Below are 23,849 nucleotides of genomic sequence, written 5' to 3' on the forward strand. Positions count from 1 at the left end.
AAGTAGTTGGAATAGGAGGCCCAAGCTCCCACAGAGAAGGCAGGGCTAGGCCATAGTGACACACAAGCTCCAGTGGTTGAGTCATTTTATTGGACCTTTAAGGGTTGGTTGTGGGGAGCATTCCCTCCATTTGGTCAGGGTTCTGCATAGGGGTCCTGCAGGGGAGACCAACTTAGGCTCCATCCCTGGAGCAGAGACTCAGCCCCCAGGATCTCTTATGGAAAAATGGTGTAATACCTGGCCATTTTTGCCCGTGATTACCAATAAAGTATTCATAATAAAAAATCTCTGTTCTGACTACTGTGGAGGTCTTCCTGCTGGAAAAGAAGTGTGCAAAGCTGTTCGTAGTACATATGCAGAGTCTTGTTTTAGCCACAAATAGTGCCAGTCCCACTTTCCCCTGATAGTTTGCTCAACTCAGCAGATGCAAAAGGGCTGGCTTGTTCTCCTTTTGATTTCTTCCACAAGGTCTTCTCTTGGGACGTCCACCTGGCCAGGATGGGTAAAGAAGATGGTATGAGCATCTCTGACTCCACTGCTCCCAAGTGCCCACTCCTTCCTCTAGTCACCAGGCTTGGCTCAGCTGGGAGCAGGAATGCAGGCAAAGGAGCCAGAGACACAAAGTATGGTTGCAGATGGGACTCCTATCCTACTATGACAATAGTAACAGGTTAATAACCCTTTAGTCTTTTCCGAGTGGGTATTAACATGAGTTCCAGACTTTTGCTTGGGTCTTGAATGAGCACAGCCTGCCCAAATGGCATACATTCCCCTTCCCTCAGCCTCTCTAGCCACCTACCTACCTCTTCCCTGCTGGCCACTGATCGGAGCTTGATGACCCCATCCTTGAGCTCCTGCTCACCAATGATGGCCACCAGTGGGATGCCTGCCTCCTCACAGTATTGCAACTGGTTCAGCAACTTAGGGTTCTTCTTATAGAGCAGCTCTGCCTGCAGGGGACCAGGGCAGAAGATGAAGGCTGGCTTCTACTGTTCTCAGGGACAACTTCCTTGGGGCCCACGTGCTCTTAGCTCTCCTCCACGAAGCTGCTATGGATGAGCTTTTATTTAGGCTGTGCCCAGCACTCCCAAGTTCACTGCCACCCTGGAACTGGCCTCCTCTACCTTGATCCCAGCATTCCAGAGCTCTGAGACAAGCTTTAGTCTCTCCTCCAGCAGCTTTTTCTGTGCAGATGCCACAAGCACTTGTGTCTCTGTGGTCCGTACTTTCTCCTCCGTAGCCTGGGGAAGGGTCAAATAAGAGTCCGAGCTGGGCTACCTTCAAGCAGCCAAGCGAGCAGGCTGTTGTCAGGATTCTGACCTATCAACTACGCATAAGGTAGCTCCTAGAAGGTATAAGAAACGAACTGCCTGGCTTGTACGTATAGCTTACCAGAAAAGATAACAAAGGGCAAGAGCCAAGGTAGTTTATGTACATAACTTCAAACTTGTCTCCTTCTAGTACCTTAAGGGGCCATGAGAATATTCACATAGAAATGATACTGTGAACTCACTCGGTCCCCATATACTATCAGCCCAGTCAAGGGACTGTGCCTCTTATACTTCAGTCATAGGGCCCAACCCAGGGTATGGGTGGATAGGGGTAAAGAGAGAATGCTGCTGCTGCTGCCCATTGTCTTTTTCTTGTAAACTATTTTCATAGTTCTTAACAACATACAATGCCTACTGGAACACTGACCTCAATTGGGAAACATGGTTTCCACTCCAGAGAAAAGGATGGGAGCACTGGGAAGATTACTGCCAGAGCATTCCCCAGGGGATGAAATGCATCCAGCCAGTTAAAAGCAGCAGCAAAGGAGTGCTTGAGGTCATGAGGGCCTTCCCTCTAGAGGCTAGAGAGTCAAGATAGCCATCTGAAGAATCCCAAGGCCTAAAACACATGCTTACCACTTAGAGGTGATATCAGAGGAGTTAGGAGCAAGACTTTGGAGTTAGACTGCCTGGATTTGCATTCTGACCCTGGTACTTAAAAGTTTCACAGCTGGGGCACCTAGGTGGCTCAGCCAGGTCATGATCCCAGGGTCCTGGGATCAAGCCCTGCATCGGGCTCCCTACTTGTCAGGGAGCCTGCTTCTCCCTCTTTTTCTGCCTCTCCCCCTACTTGTGCTCTGTCTCTCAAAATAATAAACAAACAAACAAATAAATAAAATATCAAAAAAAGGTTTCACCACCTTGGGCAAATTATGACTTATAGTGCTTCAGTTCCCTTGGCTACAAAATGCAGATAATAAAAGTAGCTACTCTCAGAGGGCTGTGCAAGAATTTTAGTAGATAATGCATGAAAAGCACTAAGCACAGTGCCCAGCACACAGTAATAAAATATTAAGCATTCTGTATTCTGAAGATTGATGTCTTTGGATATACCACCCCATGACTTCCGACAGTGCTGAGGGAAGTAGGGACCCAGAGGAAAGGATTCTGGGGAGAATGAAGGATCCAAGATCCATCAAGTTGGCCTACAATGGAGTAGAAGTCCATTAAACACAGCAACCATCTTTTCTCCATTTCTTTCCAAAGATGCTCCTTGCCCAAAACAGTACCATTCGCCCCCTTGAAGAACAAAGAAAACAGCTCATATGCCAGTAGCTGCCTGCCCCCAGGACTTACCTCTAGCCTCTGCTCCACAATGGAAAAGATCCGCTCCACCCCAATGCTGAGCCCCACGCATGGCACCTTGCGTCCTTTAGGGTCGAACATGCCCACCAGCCCATCATAGCGTCCTCCAGCAGCCACACTGCCCACACCCAGGGGCTCTTCCCCTGCCTGCACTGGGGTTTGTAGCAGCACCGCCTCATAGATCACCCCAGTATAGTAGTCTAGCCCTCGAGCGAGGCTTAGGTCGAAGGAGATCTATGGGGACAAGATCATAGTCAGTACCAGATAAGGATCAAGGATCTGAAACCTCACACCTCAGCTAAAGTGTCCACTCCCAACCTGACTCACCTTGTCAGCAATGCCAAACAGGGTCAAGTATTCAAACAGTAGTTTTAGGTCTCCCAGGCCCTCCAAGGCCTGTTTGTTTTGGGACAGTTCAGGATCCTGGAGCAGCTGTTCCACTAGGGATATCCCACCTGGGGAGACATCATTTGTGAGCCAGACTGAGTGACAAAAGGAAAAAAGCAGAGGCTCTCTTTACCTTTTTCCCTGGACTACATGTAGGTATGCATGCTTGCATACACACACACACACACACACACACACACACACACACACACAGTGTTGGCCTAAGAGTTAAGGCCAGTGAGATGGCTGTTGGAGAGAGGCAGGATCTATTTCTCACCATGCTGCTGGACGTAGTCCCCAATGTGGTCAGCCACCTCGGGTGCGAGGCCCTTCTCTCCCACCATCTCATTCTTTACTTCCTCCCAGGACACCTAGGCAGACAGATGCCAGTAAGGGACCCCTGGGAAGCTTCTCCACTGCAGGGCAAGTGTGGGCCCTCCTGAGGGGGCAGTTTGGGAGAAGTTCCTTTCAACCTATATTCTGGGGCCAATCTTCCTTTGGTGAGCACAGAGGCAGGCCCCTCCCTCTCTCCTGATCTTGTTTTACATTTCTCAGAGAAGGTGGGATGTACGAAAAGAGTGAAGTGTTTAGCTCATTACCTTGTCCAACTTGTCCACTGAGGAGCAGATGGTACGGAACTTGCTATCAGGAACACCACAGATGGCAAACATCCCATCTAGGATGCGCCTATCATTTACCTGTAGGGACCCAAGGCATAGTGAGGAGGGAATCTCTTTATATGACTGTCAATGGTCTTGTCATTTCGCTCTTGGTCTCTCTGCACAAGGATATTTTCTTATGACAGGCTAGGCCCAGCTTTGCCCTTCCAGACCCATTCAGCTCTGACCTTGACTAGGAAGTCGCCTATCTGAAGGGATCTCAGGATCTCACACATGATCTCCAGGCACTCTGCATCAGGGATCATGGGGTCAAATTGTCCGGCAATGTCAAAGTCCTGCAGGGAGATGGGTAGTTATAGTTCTCAGGGTTTTAACCTACTTAAGCAGGGGAAGGCCTGGGGGGGGGGGGGCCGCTAGGGAGACGGGGGGATGGGCTGGTCCTGGGAGCTCTGTTTCTCTCCCTATAAACACCTGTTTGCACTCATGCATACACCACCTTCTTCATTATCTGTCTGACCACCCACCCAGAGGAAATGCCCAGCATTCCTGGTTTTCTTAACCAACCCAGGTTTCCTTTCTGTCTACATTGCTTCATTATCTCACTCATCTACTTTCCCTTATTTCCTCCTAGCACCACGGGGGCAAATATATGGCTTTAGTCCTTAGCCATTTTCTCTATTCAGAAGCTCTGCCACCACTCTGGATGATCTGATACTTCAAATCCAATTTCTCCATCCTTTGCTGTAATCCTATCACTGTGGTTTAATACAAAGCACTGGACTATGAGTTCACTTCTGACTTTGGCTTTCTTATCCTTATGATCTCTTCATCTTGCTGAGTCTCACATTTACTTGTATGTAAAATAGGGAGAATCATCCCTATCCTCTACATGAAAATATTAAAGAAATGTAACAGCATGATTTGGTGAATCCAGTTTGTTCAGAACACCATGAGTACTCAGTAGATTCTACTAAGTTGATGGAGGGCTATGTTCCCCGTCATGCCCCACATACTCACACACTGATAGAATTCCCGATACCGGCCTCGGGTCATGGCTGGGTTATCGCGCCGATATACTTTGGCTATGTGGTAGCGTTTAATGTTGGTCAGTTTATTCATTGCCAAATATCGAGCAAAAGGAACCTGGTAACAGTTAAGGAGAAAGCCTCCTCCTCACACAGTCTGGCAGTTGATTATCACCACCACCAGAAGCTGTGGTCTAACCTCTCTGTGTGTGTGAGTAAAACCACAACCTGTGAGATTAGGAGCATTTCTGAACATCAGGAAGAATCAACTTTGTGACCACAAGGGGCAGCAGAAGTCTCAAAAAAGATTAAGGTTCCTTTCTTTTTGGTTAGTGTCTCTCCTGGGCTATGCTGAGCAAAGCCGGGAGCCAGGGAGATGGGTCAGAGAGCAGAAAAAGGTCTTCATGTAGGATTTCTGAGGAGATGATTCTCTGACATAGCTTGGAGATAAAGAAAGGAGAGCTCTGTCCACTGGACAGGGTAGGGGAGAGATATTCTGGAGCCAAGGGATTATTGAGTTGGAACTGGTTCCTAACATAAAGTCTCACTCAGGATTCAGAAGACTTTTAAGGCTATGTTCTGTTTAGCCAAAATCTCATTCCTAGTTTAAAGAAATAAGTTCCCTAATTGCCACAAGCATCATATTTAATCCCACCCATGTCTGGCTGTCCCCAAACCTGAGACTAGAAAAAGCCCAGGCCAATAAGAACTAATTGATCCAAAGTACCAAGAACCCAAGTTAGAAAGATACAGTGAGGTCATAGCGAAGGGACAATAGCTCTCCACCCTGGTCCTTCAGATCATAGATAAGCTTAGAGTCTTCTCCATACTTTCCAGTCAGTGTTTCCTGGAGAAAATATAAAGAAATGTGATCACAATGATAAATATAACAATTTAAAAGGAAGTTGTTGGGTTTTTTTTTTTTATTATTTTTAGATTTTATTTATTTATTTGAGAGAGAGAGCGAGTGAACATGTGCACAAGCAAGGGGGAGGAACAGAGGGAGAAGCAGGCTCCCCGCCAAGCAGGAAGCCCGATGCAGGGCTGGATCCCAGGACCCTGGGATCTGGAGCCAAAGGCAGATGCCTATCCAACTGAGCCACCCAGGTACCTAAAAGGAAGTTTTTTTTTTTTTTTTTTTTTTAAAGATTTTATTTATTTATTCATAGAGACACAGCTAGAGAGAGAGACAGAGACACAGGCAGAGGGAGAAGCAAGCCCCATGCAGGGAGCCCGATGTGGGACTCGATCCCAGGGTCTCCAGGATCACACCCTGGGCTGCAGGCGGCGCTAAACCGCTGCGCCACTGGGGCTGCCCTAAAAGGAAGTTTTAAAACAAAAACACTATCCTAACATGCCTATTTCAACTTGTCTGTATTTCTGCTGCTCTCTATCCTAATGCTTATGTATTAAGTGTTAATTATAATCAAAAGAAAATACCAATTTCCATTTGGGGACACAATGGAAGTATTATTTTTATTTATTTTTTTGGAAGTATTATTTTTAAAAGCTGCATTATACTTCAGTGAGAAGCAACTCTGTATTTTCTTCCTTCCTGGTATTAACTGTTAACTGATTAGGTTTTTCCAAAACATTTATTTGTTTTAAGATTTTATTTATTTGTCAGAGAGAAGGAGAGAGCACGTGTGTGCACAAGCAGGGGGAACAGTAGGCAGAGGGAGAAACAGGGTCTCTGATGAGCAGGGAGCCTGATGTAGGGCTCTAACCGAGGACCCTGGGATCATGACCTGAACTGAAGGCAGACACTTATCCGACTGAGCCACCCAGGCACCCTGTTCTTTAACATTTCAATAAATATATTTTGGTATATAGTTTTTTCTTTGGAATATATATTTTTGAAGATTACCTCCTAAGAGTGGATTATTTGATCAACAAACTTTTATGATGCCTATAGGTTGAACAATGTCAAAAGGCAAAACTGACATAGCAGCTCTTGCCATGTGATATCTTCAATAAGGTGATAACATTATTTCACTTACCAGAAAGTTTAAAAAGCCTGGAAATTCCCAGTGTGTAGAATTAGAAACACTTATACATTGGTTGGTGTTATGGGCTGAATTGTGTCCCTTTTAAAATTCATATATTGTAATCCTATCCCCCAGTAACCTCAGAATGTGACTATATTTGGAGACAGGGTCTTGAAAAGGCATTTAAGCTAAAATGATGTCGTTAGAGTAGGCCCTAATCCAACAGAAGTCCTTATAAAAAGAGGAAAATTGGACACAGACAGAAGGAAGATGATGTGAAGACACGGGGAAGACACCACCTACAGCCAAAGAGCAAGGCCTGAAACAGATCCTTCATGACCCTCTGAAAGAACCAGCCTGCTGACACTTTGTCTTGGACTTCTAGCCTCCTGACACTACATTTGTTGTTTAAGTCACCCAGTCCCTGGTACTTTGTTATGGCAGCCCTAGCAAACTAATATAACTGGTAAACATAAATGAGTACAGTCTTTTGACCCAGCAATTTTCTATGAACTTACCCTGCAAATGAATGCCCACCAGTACCAGACATTGCTCTAAGCACTAAATATACATCAGTGAACAAAACAATAGTAGTCTATGCCCTCATGGATCTTTCAGTATGAGGGAGAACAGGCAGTACACCAATGCAAGGAAACAAATTAACAGATAATTTCAGTTAGTGATAATTTCTCTAATGGAAATAAAACAGGTCGAAGTGATAAACAAGGGATACTTTGGACAAGACAGTTGGAGAGGACTATTTGAAGAATGGCATTTTAGTGGAGTCTGAAATTAAAATCCTTAATCTCTAATTTAAATCTTTTTTTTTAAATTTTTTATTTATTTATGATAGTCACGGAGAGAGAGAGAGAGAGGCAGAGACATAGGCAGAGGGAGAAGCAGGCTCCATGCACCAGGAGCCTGATGTGGGATTTGATCCCAGGTCTCCAGGATCGCGCCCTGGGCCAAAGGCAGGCACCAAACTGCTGCGCCACCCAGGGATCCCCTTAATCTCTAATTTAATCTGAAATTCTAGGGGCAAGGGAGTTTAAGAAAAGGGAAGAGCAAGTACAAAGTCCCTGAGATAGAAACATTTAGAATGGTGCAGGAATAGAAAAAAGACCAGAATATGGGACACCTGGGTGACTCAGCAGTTGAGCATCTGCTTTTGGCTTGAGGCGTGATCCCGGAGGCCTGGGATCGAGTCCCACATTGGGCTCCCTGCATGGAGCCTGCTTTTCCCTCTGCCTGTGTCTCTGCCTCTCTGTATCTCTCATGAATAAATAATAAATCTTAAAAAAATTAAAATAAAAAAAATCTTAAAAAGAACTAGAAACCATCCCAGGGTCCATCAACAGGAGACTGGTTACTTATTTACCCTTTATATGTATGGTTCATATATATCTAAAAACATCTCAAGTACATAACAAGAAGGGCTCTCTCGTGGAAGCCACTAGCTGTGATCACGGTGAATAAAAACCAGGCCTGTCTTCCTGCTCATCGGAAAAAATCCTGGTCTTTGTCCGCAACAGGGGAGACACCTCTCACTCTCTTGTCATCTTCTTTGTTGTTTGTATATCCACTCTCCCACCGTGCAATTTCCCCCTCAGTCATCCCTCACCTTTAGTTCGAACACAGGTGTATCAATTACTTCTGCACCATGACGCTTGAAGCAGCTGATGATTACATCAAACACCTTCTCTCGAACGGCCATCTGCCGGGGACTGTAGTCTCTTGTACCCTTGGAGTCCAAATCAGCCAAAGAACCAGGGATGAGATTTAAAAACAAACAGGGAACATTAAGGTCTAGAAATATAAAAGGTCTAGAAATATAAAAGCATGACCTCAAAGATGACAAATGCAAATACTGCCCCAAACTCAGATTTTGGGCTACAGATTTGTAAAGCCAGCATGAACAATTCCCTAGTAATTATCACACCCATTTGCATTCACCCTTCTAAATTCCATCCCCTTTTTAGCTTGGTTCTATTTTCTAGAATTCTTAGAATGCTGTTTTCTTTCTTTCTTTCTTTCTTTCTTTCTTTCTTTCTTTCTCTCTCTCTCTCTCTCTCTCTCTCTCTTTCTTTCTAGAACAGTATCTTCTGAGAAGTTCTTCGAAAAACTTTTTCTGTGATACCAGAACATTTCCCTGCCTAACAGAAAATACCTACCTGATGACAGGTATATAACTGACTCAAACTGGCTTAGCTAGTTGAATTACAAATTTTATAATTAACATTTCCCCCAGCATAACTTAAAAAAAAATTCTAATAAATACTATTCATTCTCTAATTTGTTTTTTTCTTTTTTTTTTTTTAAGATTTTATTTACTTATTCATGAGAGAGAGAGAGAGAGAGAGAGAGAGAGAAGCAGGCTCCATGCAGGGAGCCCGATGTGGGACTCGATCCCGGGACTCCAGGATCACGCCATGGGCCGAAGGCAGGCGCTAAACCACAGAGCCACCCGGGGATCCCCTCTAATTTGTTTCTAATAGTTCTATGACAGAGGCTGGGCAGATACCTTTTATGGATGAATTACAGGATATAGAGAGGTTAAGTCATTACCTAAGGCCACTCAGCAGGTTCTTCCATATCAGACTGTCTGGTCTGGGTGTTTACACCCTATCAAGTCTTTAGTCTCAGGACCTCTTTAAAACCTTACTATTTATTTATTAGGGACCCCAAAGTGGATTATACCTGTCAATGTTTATTGTATTAGAAATTAAAACTGTGAACATTTAAGAATATTTATTAATTCACTTAACAAATAGTAAATCCATGCACATTAACATAAATAACATTTTAGGAAAATGTTATTTCCCAAAACAAAAAAAATTTGGTGAGAAGCGTGGTGCTGATTTACATTTTTGCAAATCTTTAATGTCTGGCCTGAAAGAAGACAACTGAATTCTTATACATGCCTTGTATATTCAGTTGTTTGTGAGATGTTGTTCTAGTTAAATAAAGAAAATCTAGCCTTACAAAGGTGTGTAATTGTAAAAGAAGGAATATATTGTTTTTATTTATTTTTTATTGGAGTTCAATTTGCCAACATATAGCATAACACCCAGTGCTCATCCCATCAAGTGCCTTCCTCAGTGCCCGTCACCCAGTCACCCCCACCCCCCACCCACCTCCCTTTCTACCACCCCTTGTTCGTTTCAGGAATATATTTTTTTTAATATTTTATTTATTTATTCATGAGAGATACAGAGAGGCAGAGACATAGGCAGAGGGAGAAGCAGGCCCCATGCAGGGAGCCTGAGGTGGGACTTCATCCTGGGACTCCAGGATCACGCCCTGGGCCGAAGGCAGATGTTCAGCCGCTGAGCCACCCAGGTGCCCCAAGAAGGAATATTTTAATAAACTTTTCAGCTAACTGTAGATATTCTTCTTTAATGACACCCAAATCCAACAAATGGTAGTTTTTTAATGATTGGTTGCAATGTGGAATCTGAAAACTTTTCACATTGTTATATTGAAATCTCTTACTTGCTGAGTGAAGTAAGTCAGTCGGAGAAGGACAAATATTATATGTTCTCATTCATGTGGGGAATATAAATAATAGTGAAAGGGAATAGAGGGGAAGGGAGAAGAAATGTGTGGGAAATATCAGAAAGGGAGACAGAACGTAAAGACTGCTAACTCTGGGAAACGAACTAGGGGTGGTAGAAGGGGAGGAGGGCGGGGGGTGGGAGTGAATGGGTGACGGGCACTGGGGGTTATTCTGTATGTTGGTAAATTGAACACCAATAAAAAATAAAAAAAATAAAATCTCTTACTTTTATATGGTACCCAGAATTCACAGAAACAGAAAGTAGAACAGTAGTTCCCTGGGGGCTGGAGGGAGGGAGGGTAGAGGGGAGACTTCTTTTTCTTTTTTTTTAAAGATTTTATTTATTTATTCATGAGAGAGACAGAGAGAGAGAAAGGCAGAACCACAGGCAGAGGGAGAAGCAGGCTCCATGTATGGAGCCTGATGTAGGACTTGATCCCTGGTCTCCAGGATCACACCCTGGGCTGTAGGCGGCGCTAAACCGCTGGGCCACGGAGTGGGGTGGTGGTGGGGGGTGGAGGGGGTGGGGGGTGGAGGGGGGGTGGAAAGTGGGGGGGGATGGGGGGGTGCTGCCCGGGACTTATTCTTAATAGGTACAGAATGTCAGTTTGGTATGATAAAAAACTTCTAGGGATGAGCTGGGGTGATGGTTGCACAACAATGTAAACCACTTAATGCCACCAAACTGTATACTTAAAAATAGTTTAAAAAGGGGACACCTCTCAGTGGTTGAGCATTTGTCTTTGGCTCAGGTTGTGATACTGGGGTCCTGGGATTGAGTCCCACATTGGGTTCCCCACAGGGAGCCTGCTTCTCCCTCTGTGTCTCTGCCTCTCTCTCTATGGCTCTATGAATAAATAAGTAAAATCTTTTAAAAGCAGGGGGCACCTGGGTGGCTCAGGCTGTTAAGCATCTGCCTAAGGCCCAGGTTATGATCCCAGGGTCCTAGGACTGAGCTCCACATCGGGCTCCCTGCTCATCCAACCGTACCCTTCCATACTCTCTTGCACATGCTGTTGTCTCTCTGGCAAATAAATGAAATCTATTTAAAAATGGTTAAAATGGCAAATTTTTTGTTACATATATTTTACCATAATTTAAAAAACATCTATTACTCCATCTTGGACTTTGAATGAATCTTTTACACATGCATGATTTTATAACATTATACATTGATCATGTGAAAAATAATGGTTCATTGATAAATTATGCAGATCTTCCAAATATTACACACTTCATTATATCAGAAGACACACTTGTTAATATCAACACAGATATTGCCAGGAAAGTCTAACTACTATACTGGGGAGCTGTCTAGCTCATGATGAAAGACACAAGTTTCTTGAAATCCCTACTTTCACCTGAATGCTTGAATGTTATCATTGGTAACAAATATTGTCAGAAGTTTTCCTTGAGGTGACAAAGCTCACTTCATTCATTTTCCTCAAGATGTCTCTCAAATACCAAATCTTTTTTTTTTTTTTTAATTTTTATTTATTTATGATAGTCACACAGAGAGAGAGAGAGAGAGGCAGAGACACAGGCAGAGGGAGAAGCAGGCTCCATGCACCGGGAGCCCAACGTGGCATTCGATCCCGGGTCTCCAGGATCGTGCCCTGGGCCAAAGGCAGGCGCTAAACCGCTGTGCCACCCAGGGATCCCTCAAATACCAAATCTTTAAAGCAACATTTGTCTTTCAGTTTTTCTTTCAAATAAAAAAAAGGTGTTGTGTGAAGAAAGTAGCTAGTTAGCTTAAATTCATGCAAGGGCCCAAGAGTTTTTCCTACTTTGGAATGTAGCAGGAGTGCTTTATGTATACTTCCAATTTCATCACATGGAATACTAAAAAAGAATGTAGTCAAAGGTTGACCTTCAATAAAATGAGTAATTTTTATTGTTTTATCAAGGAAATTCCTAAGTAAAACTTACACACACACTCACACACACACATGTATTTTTTTTTTCTGCAAATGCATGGAAGAACATGATGTCTATTATTAGTACAATGTAGTGCCACTGTCATGTTTCATGCTAAGACATCAGCAGTTCTACTTTTCAGTGCTTTTGAATCTTCATAGCAAGTGTGGTCACAAAGGCAAGTAATGTTTCAGTATTATAAAAATAATTCTGACTATAAAACCTTTTGAGAGTTCTGTCCCCACGATATTGAGTTTTCTGTTAATATAAATCACACATCAAAAAATTGTGTTTCAACAAACTAAAGTGGATATTAATTCTCCAGTATAATCTTTCTTTTAAAATAGTATAGAGGGACACCTAGGTGGCTTAGCGGTTACACGCCTGCCTTTAGCTCAGGTTGTGATCCTGGGATCTGGGATTGAGTCCCACATTGGACCCCCCTGCAAGGAGCCTGTTTCTCCCTCTGCCTATGTCTCTGCCTCTCTCTCTCAGCAGTCTTTGCTGCTCATGAATAAATAAATCTTTAAAAAATAAATAAAATAGTATAGAGATTTTCAAACACACAATATAGGGAATAGTATCACAGACCACCATGCATCTATTACCCAGCTTCAATAACCATCAGCATCTGTTATTTTTATTTTATCTAAGCCCAACATCTTTTTTTCTGGAGTATTTTAAAGTAAATCCAGACACCATATCAGTTTGTCCATAAATATTTCAGTATGATTTTCTAATGCACAAGGTTTAAAAAAAGCCAAAACACTATAATACCTTTATTACAACAAAACAAACAGCCACCCATTCATATTACCTAATACCCAAGCCATGTTTAAATTTCCCCAATTGCCTCAAGAATAAAGGGAAAAAAATGAGTGGGAAATATCAGAAAGGGAGACAGAACATGAGAGATTCCTAACTCTGGGAAACGAACTAGGGCGGGTGGAAGGGGAGGTGGGCGGGGGGTGGGAGTGACTGGGTGACGGGCACTGAAGGGGGCACTTGATGGGATGAGCATTGGGTGTTATTCTATATGTTGGCAAATTGAACACCAATAAAAAATAAATTTATATATATATAAAATTTTTTTTTTTATGGTTGGCTCACTTGAATTAGATTCTAAATGAAGCCCAGTCACTGTATTTGTCTCTTTATCTATTTAATCCACGACAGGTTCCTTTCCTTTTTTTTTTTTTTTTTAAGTGCCATTTATTTGTTGAGGAAATTGAATTATTTGTCTTAAAGAACTTTTCATATTCTAGATTTCATTAACAATATATCCAATGTGTCACTTAATACATTCCGCCATCTCCCATATTTTTGGTAAACTGATGGTTAGGTCAAAAGGCCTGATTAGATTCAGGTTCAATTTTTCTTGGCAGGAAAAGTTCATAGGTGGTGCTGTGTACTTCTTATTGCATCACATAAGGTGAAACATAATGTCTGGTTGCCCTACTTTTAATGATGTTAAGATTGATTGTTGGGTTTACGTGAGGCCAGCCTGATCTATCATAAATTCCCCATTAATCTTATCACTAGATAGTTTGAAAAAACTATGGATACCACTGTTTTGTGATTTTATTGTCTCTTTAACCTCCAATATTAGTTGTGTGTAGAAGGGAATAGCCCAATGAATTTAGGAGCCCAAAGAATGAACCTAAAAAGGCGACACCTCAATGCATGGAAGACTCCTCTTCTTTGGAATCCAATTTCACAATACATTTATTGACTATTTATTCAGTTCCAGATACCTACTCTCAGCCTCTCAGGGTAAATAAACCATGTGAATAACTAAAAGTCACCAAGAAATGCAATAATAGAGATATATATGAGGTGCCTAGGGAACCCAGATGAAACAGTAAATAGTTCTGTTTATAGAGCTTACAAAGAATGATATCTAAACTAAAATCCTGGAGGCTGGACTAGTAATCTACAACCTCATTCCACTCCACTCCACTCTACTCTCCCTCTATATTTGGTTCTACTCATACAGGTCTTTTTCTAGTTCCTGGAAACTATAAGCATTCTTCTCTCCTTCAGGATTTCCATACTCTACCTGAACCTATCTTCCTTACACTCCTCCCCTGGCTACTTCCCATTCATCCTAAGTCAGTTGGGTCAGTTAGTACATTACTTCTTCATCGAGGCTTTTTCAGACTCTCTAGTTCTTTCCTGTTTATCTCAGAATTCTTGTTATTTCTTTATTTTTTTATTTTTAAAGATTTTTATTTATTTATTCATGAGAGATACACAGAGATAGGCAGAGACACAGGCAAAGGGGGAAGCAGGTTCCTCTCAGGGAGCTGGATGGGGGACTCCATCCTGGTACCCTGGGATCACACCCTGAGCCTAAGGCAGATGTTCAATTACCGAGCCACTCAGGCATCTCTTGTTATTTCTTTATATAATTTATCACAATTTATAATCACATATTCAAGAGTGGGATTATTTGTCCTGAGTCCATTTCGTTCAGTAGAATGTAAGCTCCATGAGGGCAGGCTGTATTGTTCACCATGGTATACTCACTGATTCCTACAGTGCTAGGCATATAGTAAGCACTCAAAAAATATTTACTGAATGAAAGAAAGAATAGGTGTAGCTGGCATACTACTAAGCACCCAGTTTGTCTAGTTTCTGCCATCACTTTGCTATCCCAGAACGACTCGGACTCCAATTCAGCCCAGCACCCAGAACAACTGTTCAGGGAAGCAGGGGCATCCACGTTTGGGAGTGGAATTAGGGGCCTTCGCAGAAGCTCCTTAATGGATTTGTATTTACCTTGGGGGTTTTGAGCACAAACTTCTGTTTCCCTTCATCAGGGCCCAGCTGCGCCTTCAATTTCAGTAGTTTTGCTACCTCCTCCTCGATCTGTGGAAGTAAAATAAGTGCTGGGCGATCACGTCTGCCACTCCCTTCCCTCCTCCGCCATTCATTCAGTATCCCTCCCTCATCAGAATCTGGGCAGATCTCTCCCCTCAGTTGTGCTTCTGTCGGGTTCTACCCGGGACACCTCCCCATCCTGGCCCTGCTCCTTCCTATCCGCCGGGTCCCTTTTCCTACATCTCTTTCCTCTATGCAGACCACCTAGTTCCATGTCCCCCCCGGTCCTATTTTGGTCTCTCCCAGCCACCTGGGTCGCACCTGCTCAGCGCTGGCCTTCTGCTGCTTGAGGCCCCGCACGCGCTCTCCCTGAAGTCGCACTAGCTCCTCCAGTGCTGCACGTTCTGCCATATTGCGGCCAACTGGCGCTGAGGGCTGTCTAGACCCGCTGTGGTTGCCGCAGCCTCAGCTCGGATAACTTCCGGCTATCGAGTCACTGGACCGCACGCCTAGAGGGCCCCCGTCGAAACACTTCCGGCTGCTCCCGGAAGTGCCGAAGCTGAGACGGTGCCTGAAAGGTTCGGAGCCAGCCTTCAGGCTTTGGAAGGTAAGGAAGTGATCTTTTCGCTGGTGCTACGGCTAACCTCTACAGCGCTCTGCACACTTACTGCGGTGGGGTCCGACCTGCTTCGTCCCCAGGTCTTTTGGCTCTTGTCTCGGAAAGGCGGCTTCCTGTTACATGATGCCCCCGTTCGGACTCCTGCACCGGAGGGCCTGGGCTTCACTGTTTGGCCAGCTCCTGCGGCCGTCCGGTCTTGTGTGCATCGGGGAGGTCCATTTTCATAGCCAGGTGAGCCAGACTGAGTGGTCTGTCGGGGCAGGATATTCAGGTCTGAAAGTATGGACTCTCGGCCTGCGTTCCAGTAGTACAGTTGTTTTTTGTTTTTGTTTTTGAGTGGTTTGCTGGTACTGAGCCAAGTATTTTAGATACTTAGCCATTTAATCCTCATAGCAATTTTGAGAGGTTGGGATTATTTCCATTTTACAGTTGAGGAAACAGTCTGCAAGGTTAAATGACTTATCTACAAATATATAGTAAAGGGAGCATTTTTAATACAGGCCCACAATCCCTTATGGGAACCTCTTGGGGGTCAAACACATTCTTAAGCAAAGTATATGAATATCCCCATTAAGTGAAATGACAGAAGACCATAAGTAGACTGAATTCACATTAGAATTTATCTTAAAGTGAACTCCGCGCCCCCCCCCCCCAAAAGAAACCCCAAAACAAACCACTTTCTGTTTTTTAAAGATTTTTGGATTTTGGAATTGCATATGGACTTAAACTGCCATCCTTTGGAAGAGAGAATTGCCAAAATATGGAACTACCACACTATGTTTGTGAAAGGGCGTACAGCCTGCTGCTAATAAATAAAATTATCGGTTCAGTTTTACTTTAGGAAAGACCCTAGCAGATGCTTTGTGCTATCATGAACAACAGGGCTCAGGTCTTTTGTTATTAATTTTCAGTCACAGCATCTTACCAGTCTGATTTTTTAGTTCGACTTATTTAGTTCGATCCATTCTTGTTCATTCCATAGGCGTATTGTATGTTTTGGGCTGGTTCTCCTGTCTTCGGGTTACTTTTTCCATGTCTCTAAGCCTAATGACCATTGATTGTTACCTTATTAAAAATTCATTTATTGCTCTTTGAGTAGGAACTAAGAATTGGAGATCATACTAATCCCTACTCCTTGATGGTTGGTGGCAGTAATGGTGGGTTGTCCTGTGCCTTCATTGTTCTCAGGTGCTTTTCCAGACATTAAAAACTCCGAATATGATAAAGACCTGACCTTATGTGTATTACATATATAGTGCAAATACAGTGTATATTTTGGAAGGAGGCTGAGATTGAAATAGATAAAACAGTAGTCAGGCTGTGTGTTGCTCAGGGCCAGATGTCTTTGCAGGTCACTTGCAAAGGTGTCTGTCCTAGGCCTGACCAGTCTTGTGGCTCACATCTCACATTCCTTTTCCTGCCAGGTTTCAGAGGCTGTGTTAATATCCCAACTGAAACCACATCAAGAAAAATCAAATTTTGTTATCAAGACCCCAAAGGTAATGCCTTTTGCCTCACCGTATCCTATTAGATGCCTTGAGGATTGCCTTCTGCTCCGCTTGTCTTTTCCTAACCCCTTTTAATGTCTTTTTAGAGTAATTTCATTATGCTTGAGGTACTGATTGGGCTCAGTCATCTGAACTCAAAGGGATTTTAACTTCAGATTTTCTTGTATAGATTTTTTTTTTAAGATTTTATTTATTTATTCATGAGAGACACAAAGAGAGGCAGAGACACAGGTAGAGGGAGAAGCAGGCCCTATGCAGGAAGCCGGATGTGGGACTTGATCCCGGGACTCTGGGATCATGCCCTGAGCCAAGGGCAGACGCTCAACCACTGAGCCACCCAGGCATCCCTAGTATGGCTTTTTAACCCTTTGTCTTAAATGGATTTGTTTTTTTGTCTGTGTTTTCAGTATGGCTGCTTTTGGTTTCCAGGGCACCAGAGATCTTAGTCCCCAGCAGATGGTTGTGAGGGAGAAAATTCTTGATATGGTTATTGACTGCTTTAAACGTCATGGAGCAAAGAGGCTAGATACTCCAGCATTTGAGCTTAAGGTAAGAGGAGAGAGTGCTGGAACTCCATTTCTTTATCTGCCTTTAGTTTCCTGAAGAGCTTTTAGTCTGTGTTCTGGAGTCCTCCTTTGAACTTTGGTGGGTTTTGTTTGATTCCTGCAGGAAATGCTCACTGAGAAATATGGAGAAGACTCTGGACTAATCTATGATCTGAAGGATCAGGGTGGAGAGCTACTGTCCCTGCGCTATGACCTTACTGTATCTTTCTGAGTGTTAGAGACTGACCTCTCTTTCCAAACCCAGGGGAGTTTCTTTGACAAAAGGGACAACTGTGCATCTGGAATCCCATAGGTCTTTTTGCAGCAGCCTTTACTTCCAGTTCCTCCCAGAAGGCAATTCTACCAGCAGAGCCTGGCCCAGATCACTGTCACTTAACTTTACTGTGTATCAGACTCCCTTGGGGAAGATTATAGAAATACCAGGTATCTGGTGCCTAGCCCCAGATATTAATTCTGTACCTGATGTGGGATTCAGCAATCTGCATTTTATTTTTTTAAATATATATTTTTTTATTTATTTATGATAGTCACACAGAGAGAGAGAGAGAGAGAGGCAGAGACATAGGCAGAGGGAGAAGCAGGCTCCATGCACCGGGAGCCCGACGTGGGATTCGATCCCGGGTCTCCAGGATCGCGCCCTGAGCCAAAGGCAGGCGCCAAACCGCTGCGCTACCCAGAGATCCCAGCAATCTGCATTTTAAACAGGCACCTGGGGTCATGAAGAGACAGGTGGTTCTTAGCCTATACTTAAGAAACAAGGACATTAAAAAAAATAAAGAAACATTGACATAGAAGTTACAGGCAAATCTAGGTTCTCAAACTTGACCATTTTGAAATGGTTGAGAATTGATCTGAATGGGAAGGGAACAACCCATACTTGGAGTTCTTGGGTCATTTCTCTTTCAATAGATAGCAGGCCAGCTTCCCTTGTTCTTTTACTGAACTTGCACTTTCGCTTGGTGGGATTCCTTCATTCCTTTATATTGAATGTCAAGTACTGCTAGACCTTGGGGATAGTGGGAAACAAGACAGAGAAGGTTCTTGTTTTCATCCTAGTGGAAGAGATCCAATTGGTAATGGCCCAGTCCTCCAAATGTCTGTACAGTGGGCCTAAGCTTTGGATGCAGTAAACTTTCTCCTTAACCTGTTTATGTGAGGTCCCTTTTGCACGTTATCTCGCCATGAATAAAGTGAAAAGGATGAAACGCTACCAAGTTGGAAAGGTATGGCGACGAGAGAGCCCAACCATAGTCCAAGGCCGCTACAGGGAATTCTGCCAGTGTGTAAGTGACCTGATGGAGGCAGCAGGGTTTGATAGTTTGAGGGGCTACTACCTAGGAACTGGCTGCTCAGTGAAGATTTTTTCCCCCCTTTTTCTGATTTGCTGTAGGATTTTGACATTGCTGGTCAGTTTGACCCTATGATCCCTGATGCAGAGTGTTTGAAGATCATGTGTGAAGTCCTAAGTGGTTTGCAGCTGGGGGACTTTCTCATTAAGGTGAGACCAGGACTGAGGACCGAGTGGAGAAGTCTGGATTTGGCCTGATGCTGTCCCAGAACATCAGTGACCCCAGCCTTTAAGCCTATAGATCTGGGACTTTCTCAGTAGAGCTGTTGTCTTTTATCTATATCTATATAGTCACCCTATGGAATTTTCTTTCTGCACCTTTTATGAGACAGGCTAATAGGGACTGCCATTGTTTTGAGGGAAAGGCATTGACAAGGCACTTGGGTTATTTCCACTGAGTTCACAGGTCAATGATCGGCGGATTTTGGATGGGATATTGGCTGTCTGTGCTGTTCCTCAAAGCAAGTTCCATGCCATCTGCTCCTCTATAGACAAATTAGACAAGGTAACTAAAAACACATACTTCAGTAGACCATATTAAAGTCTGTGCCCTGCCCTCAAATCTTTACCCCTAGAGGAAAATAAGGAGATGGTGACTGGAAGTGAGCTTTTACTGGGGAAGATAAGAAGACCTTCTGAAGCAAGACCTGTGTTTATTGTGCAGTGTATTGACTATGCCTGCGTTTCCTAAGCTGCCTCTGACTTTGCTGCGTGTAGTGTTAGCTATTTGTGACCTTTCCAGTTAGATGAAGAAGGATCTTGGAACTGGGTTAATGTTTGGGTGTTTGCACAGATACCTTGGAAAGATGTGAGACATGAGATGGTGGCAAAGAAAGGCCTGGCTCCTGAAGTGGCTGATAGAATTGGTGACTATGTCCAACGTCATGGTAAGAACCAGCGTTTTCAGAGCTATGTGATAGAACTGGAGTAAAGGGGATGTGTATACAACTTCTATCTCTGAAACAGCACCTTTCCGAAGATATGCTAAGTGCCAGAGCCTGGCCTGAATTTAATTTCCCTTTCACTTAGTGTAATGACCGCTTTATGTCATCAGATGGCAAAGGCAGAAGAGGAGTCTAGTCATTAGAGATCAGGATTTTTTTTTTATAAATAAGAAAATGAGGATTCGTTGGAGCACATGAGGTATAAATTTGGATAAAACACCTCATTGAATAGCACAGACCTTATTTCTCCCATATGTCTCCACAGGTGGGGTATCCCTGGTAGAGGAAATGTTCCAGGATTCTAGACTATCCCAGAACAAGCAGGCCTTAGAGGGTTTGGGGGACTTGAGGTTACTATTTGAATACCTGACTTTATTTGGAATTGCTGAGAAGGTAAGCTGAGTTGAGAATGGACTTCCTGCTGAACTTTGGGGATCTCAGCGTCCTAAGTCTTTTTTGGGGACTTACTGTGGTCTTATTCCCACAGATCTCTTTTGACTTAAGCCTAGCTCGGGGCCTGGACTACTATACTGGAGTGATCTATGAAGCAGTGCTACTACAGACCCCAGCTCAGGCTGAGGAGTGCCTCAATGTGGGCAGTGTGGCTGCTGGTGGACGCTACGATGGGCTGGTGGGCGTGTTTGACCCCAAGGGCCACACGGTGCCATGTGTGGGACTCAGTATTGGGGTGGAGCGAATCTTTGCCATTTTGGAAGAGAGGATGAAGGTAGGTCCTAGGTAGGGGTGCATTTGGGCTGGAGACTAAAGACTCATGTTTGGGCAGCCCCAGTGGCGCAGCGGTTTAGTGCCGTCTGCAGCCTGGGGCGTGATCCTGGAGACCCGGGATGGAGTCCCACATCGGGCTCCCTGCATGGAGCCTGCTTCTCCCTCTGCCTGTATGTCTGCCTCTCTTTCTCTCTGTGTCTCTATGAATAAATAAATAAAATCTTAAAAAAAAAATAAAGACTCATGTTTGTGGATATACAGTTAGACTGTTTTTCTGATGATCCTTTTGTCTTTTTTTTTTTTTAAGTAGTGATACACAGGAGTTTTTTATTAGTTTTGCTTTCCTTTCTCTCTTTAATCAGACTGCTGGTCTGAAGATACGGACCACAGAGACCCAAGTGTTTGTGGCTACACCACAGAAGAACTTTCTTCATGAACGGTTGAAGCTAATTTCAGAGCTTTGGGATGCTGGGATCAAGGTATGGTAGAACTGGTGTCCAAGTCATTGAGGTATATATGGCCATTCAGGTGGCCATTTCTACCTTATGCCTAAGATGGAACTCAAGACTTTTCTGGCGTTTACTAGAGTGTCTTCTAGTAGGAGGGCTAGCTCCTCATTTCTTTGGAAATGCTTGAGTAATGTGGTCGCTTCTAAGCCCTTACTCTCTCTTCACCCTTTTCAGGCAGAGCTGCTGTATAAGAACAACCCTAAACTACTAACTCAGCTGCATTACTGTGAGCACATGGGCATTCCACTGGTGGTCATTATTGGTGAGCAAGAACTGAAAGAAGGGGTAATCAAGCTTCGTTCAGTGGCCAGCAGGGAGGAGGTGAGTGGGAAATAGAACCAAGTGTTTCTACCTTTCTTAGATTCTTTTAAGAAATATGTATCTTATGGTTGAGGAAATATCTCCAGGGTTAATAGTGGTAGAGATGAATGAAGACCCATTCAGGCAACCCTTTAGCCAGTGAATATTAGCTAGGAGGGCAGAAGGACAAATGAAATCTTAATGGGTATTTTGAGACCAATCCAATGAAATCTTTTTTTTTTTTTTTTTTTTTAATTTTTATTTATTTATGATAGCCACACACACAGAGAGAGAGAGAGAGGCAGAGACACAGGCAGAGGGAGAAGCAGGCTCCATGCACCGGGAGCCCGATGTGGGATTCGATCCCCGGGTCTCCAGGATCGCGCCCTGGGCCAAAGGCAGGCGCCAAACCACTGCGCCACCCAGGGATCCCCCAATCCAATGAAATAAACATAGATCAGTTGTTTGACTCTCTCTCTCTCTCTCTCTCTCTCTCACACACACACACACACACACACACACACTCACTCTCACAAGATTTTATTTTTTAAGTGATCTCTCCACCCTGCTTGGGGCTCAAACTCACAACCCCGAGGTCAAGAGTCACATGCTCTACCAATTCAGCCAGGCAGGTGCCCCAGATATGTGAATCTCTTTAGTCTTGAAAGCGTAATTCTTCAGTTCATCTTGAAGCCCACACTTCTTCCTACTGATTACATAAAGTAGTGGGATCAGATACAGGGTAAAATGAATCTGGAAAAGCAGTGACTAGGAATCTAGAATCACTTTCTAGTTTGTCACATGAAGGTTCTCTTTTGTGTTACAGGTGGCTATTAAACGGGAAAATCTTGTGGCTGAAATTCAGAAGAAACTATCTGAGTCTTGATCCTTGCCTGCTTGCCATCTGCTGCTCTTTCTAGAAGACGTTTCTTCTAGGACTGAGTTCCTGATGGACTTTGCAGTTGCTGGCCAGGATGGGTGACAAGTTCCTCTGCCTCCTCCATCCTTTCTGGGTACAAAGCTGTAGGAGGTCCTGAGGACTCCTGGGCTAGTGTGAGCAGCTATTCTGCATGGGTGCAGATGGCTGGTATGTGAAAGAGACATGCTCTAACTGCAGAGACAGATGGCAGATTTGAAGTGCCATGGAATGCTGCCAACAGGTGCTGAGATGGTTGCTTTGAGCAAGGCTCTAGGAAGGTTGCCCCAGGCTGGGACCATTGAGATAAGAAGTCAGATACGTGGCCTTCCATTGTGGCTTCTGAACCAGATTCTGGGAAATTTGTCCACAACCTGCCCTTGGCTTGTCCAGGGAGTATTGGGAGATAGCAAGGAAGGGGCAAATGGCTGCCTTCTCCTTTTGAGGACAGAGATGCTATCCTAAGGGCATAGGAGTGCTCATGGTTGTGGCATCTCTAGCTCAACTGCTGTTAGTAGAGTGAGGCTGTCTGTTTAGTAATTTTGAATGTTGAATTTAATAGGTGACTTGACAAGATGGTCTAATCTTTTGAGATTTTGGAGACCATTTCCTGTGCCAGAATTACTGCTCGACTATGTTCCATGTTGTCCTATGGAGGTGGCTGTTCTAGAAATGATTGGATAATAAATAAAATACTAAATGTAGTAGTTTGAGTGATTTGTTATCAAGAGATTGGTTTGCATAGGCCATAGAAAACCCTCAAGTGTACACTGCACAATTCTGAGAACTAGGAGCAACCTCCCTGGGGTGATGCTTCTGGATTCAGTGAAGGAAACAGTCAGTTTTCCAGTGCCCCCACTCCACCCCCCATCAACTTGGAAATACAGTCACGTCTAAATGAACATAGTGAGATGCATGCCAGAGTTCACCCTACAGCGTTGCTGATGACTGGCCTTTCCAAGTCCCATCATGTTGATTAAATTGTGCCCTATTGATTGAATGATTATAAAGTTCCTCAGTTGAAAGAAAAATGATTTAACCGAATGATGATAGCATTGCTTCAAAATAAAGAGTGTGCAAAAATTGCTTTCTATATATGCGCTGGAAAGGCTGCAACTTAGAGACACTGGGTGTCGCGGGCCATATCTTTAGTGCATACAGGTAAATAGGGCAGCTAGAGGCTCCTAATAATTCCTTCAGCCTTAAAAATTAGAAACTTGGCAAACGGATGCACAGTTGCTTAAGACTAGATCAAAGGGCCCTGATCCAAATTGCTTCCTTGTTTATAAAATAGACCAGTTGAATTAAATCAGATGATTGTTTAGAAAACCAAGGCAAAAGACATTAGTACGCGCCCTTACTTCCGTATTGCTTCATGCTCTCCATGCGCATGCACCATTTCCGTGGGTCAGAGGAGGGGCCGACGACCCTGTTTTAGAAGTCCTTAGCTCGTTTAGAACG

At 43.7% G+C, this 23,849-nt stretch overlaps 2 protein-coding genes across 5 annotated transcripts; one reads left to right on the forward strand and one right to left on the reverse strand.

Moving 5' to 3' along the window:
• Window positions 1-68: 68 nt before the first annotated feature.
• Window positions 69-15,445, reverse strand: HARS1 (histidyl-tRNA synthetase 1). 2 transcript variants are annotated; one of them, XM_038530348.1, is made up of 13 exons: window positions 15,274-15,445; window positions 14,911-15,000; window positions 8,278-8,397; window positions 5,420-5,515; window positions 4,661-4,786; window positions 3,871-3,978; window positions 3,623-3,721; window positions 3,301-3,394; window positions 2,964-3,091; window positions 2,628-2,870; window positions 1,125-1,241; window positions 800-950; window positions 69-489 (listed from the first exon to the last, which is right to left on the reverse strand). In XM_038530348.1, the coding sequence occupies exons 1-13, from the start codon at window positions 15,361-15,363 to the stop codon at window positions 413-415; spliced, it is 1,539 nt and encodes a 512-aa protein (XP_038386276.1). In that variant the 5' UTR covers window positions 15,364-15,445; the 3' UTR covers window positions 69-412. The 2 variants fall into 2 exon arrangements, with proteins under 2 accessions (XP_038386276.1, XP_038386277.1); XM_038530349.1 differs by having other exon boundaries at window positions 804-950; window positions 15,274-15,444.
• HARS2 (histidyl-tRNA synthetase 2, mitochondrial) lies at window positions 15,445-23,092 on the forward strand. Of its 3 annotated transcripts, XM_038530351.1 has the most exons (14): window positions 15,445-15,559; window positions 15,652-15,802; window positions 16,996-17,070; window positions 17,509-17,628; window positions 17,749-17,844; window positions 18,803-18,928; window positions 19,036-19,143; window positions 19,400-19,498; window positions 19,787-19,880; window positions 20,203-20,330; window positions 20,425-20,664; window positions 21,026-21,142; window positions 21,347-21,493; window positions 22,299-23,092. In XM_038530351.1, exons 2-14 carry the CDS (start codon window positions 15,692-15,694, stop codon window positions 22,356-22,358), a joined length of 1,521 nt encoding a protein of 506 aa, XP_038386279.1. In that variant the 5' UTR covers window positions 15,445-15,559; window positions 15,652-15,691; the 3' UTR covers window positions 22,359-23,092. The 3 variants fall into 3 exon arrangements, with proteins under 3 accessions (XP_038386279.1, XP_038386278.1, XP_038386280.1); XM_038530350.1 differs by having other exon boundaries at window positions 15,484-15,802; XM_038530352.1 differs by lacking the exon at window positions 19,400-19,498 and having other exon boundaries at window positions 15,484-15,802.
• The last annotated feature ends 757 nt before the right edge of the window (window positions 23,093-23,849 follow it).

Source organism: Canis lupus, chromosome 2 (genome assembly GCF_011100685.1).
Source record: "Canis lupus familiaris isolate Mischka breed German Shepherd chromosome 2, alternate assembly UU_Cfam_GSD_1.0, whole genome shotgun sequence".
Classification (NCBI taxonomy): domain Eukaryota; kingdom Metazoa; phylum Chordata; class Mammalia; order Carnivora; family Canidae; genus Canis; species Canis lupus.

Bases quoted from the DNA above. Each gene is read 5' to 3' on its own strand.
- HARS2 (XM_038530351.1), top strand. From the start codon at position 15,692: ATGATGCCCCCGTTCGGACTCCTGCACCGGAGGGCCTGGGCTTCACTG. The intron at 18,929-19,035 runs GTAAGTGACCTG...GATTTGCTGTAG, and splicing joins ACAGGGAATTCTGCCAGTGT to GATTTTGACATTGCTGGTCA. The intron at 19,881-20,202 runs GTAAGAACCAGC...ATGTCTCCACAG, and splicing joins TGACTATGTCCAACGTCATG to GTGGGGTATCCCTGGTAGAG.
- HARS1 (XM_038530348.1), bottom strand. From the start codon at position 15,363: ATGGCAGAACGTGCAGCACTGGAGGAGCTAGTGCGACTTCAGGGAGAG. The intron at 8,398-14,910 runs GTAAATACAAAT...TTGGACTCCAAG, and splicing joins TTGTGCTCAAAACCCCCAAG to GGTACAAGAGACTACAGTCC. The intron at 490-799 runs GTAGGTGGCTAG...CATCCTGGCCAG, and splicing joins GGCCAGCAGGGAAGAGGTAG to GTGGACGTCCCAAGAGAAGA.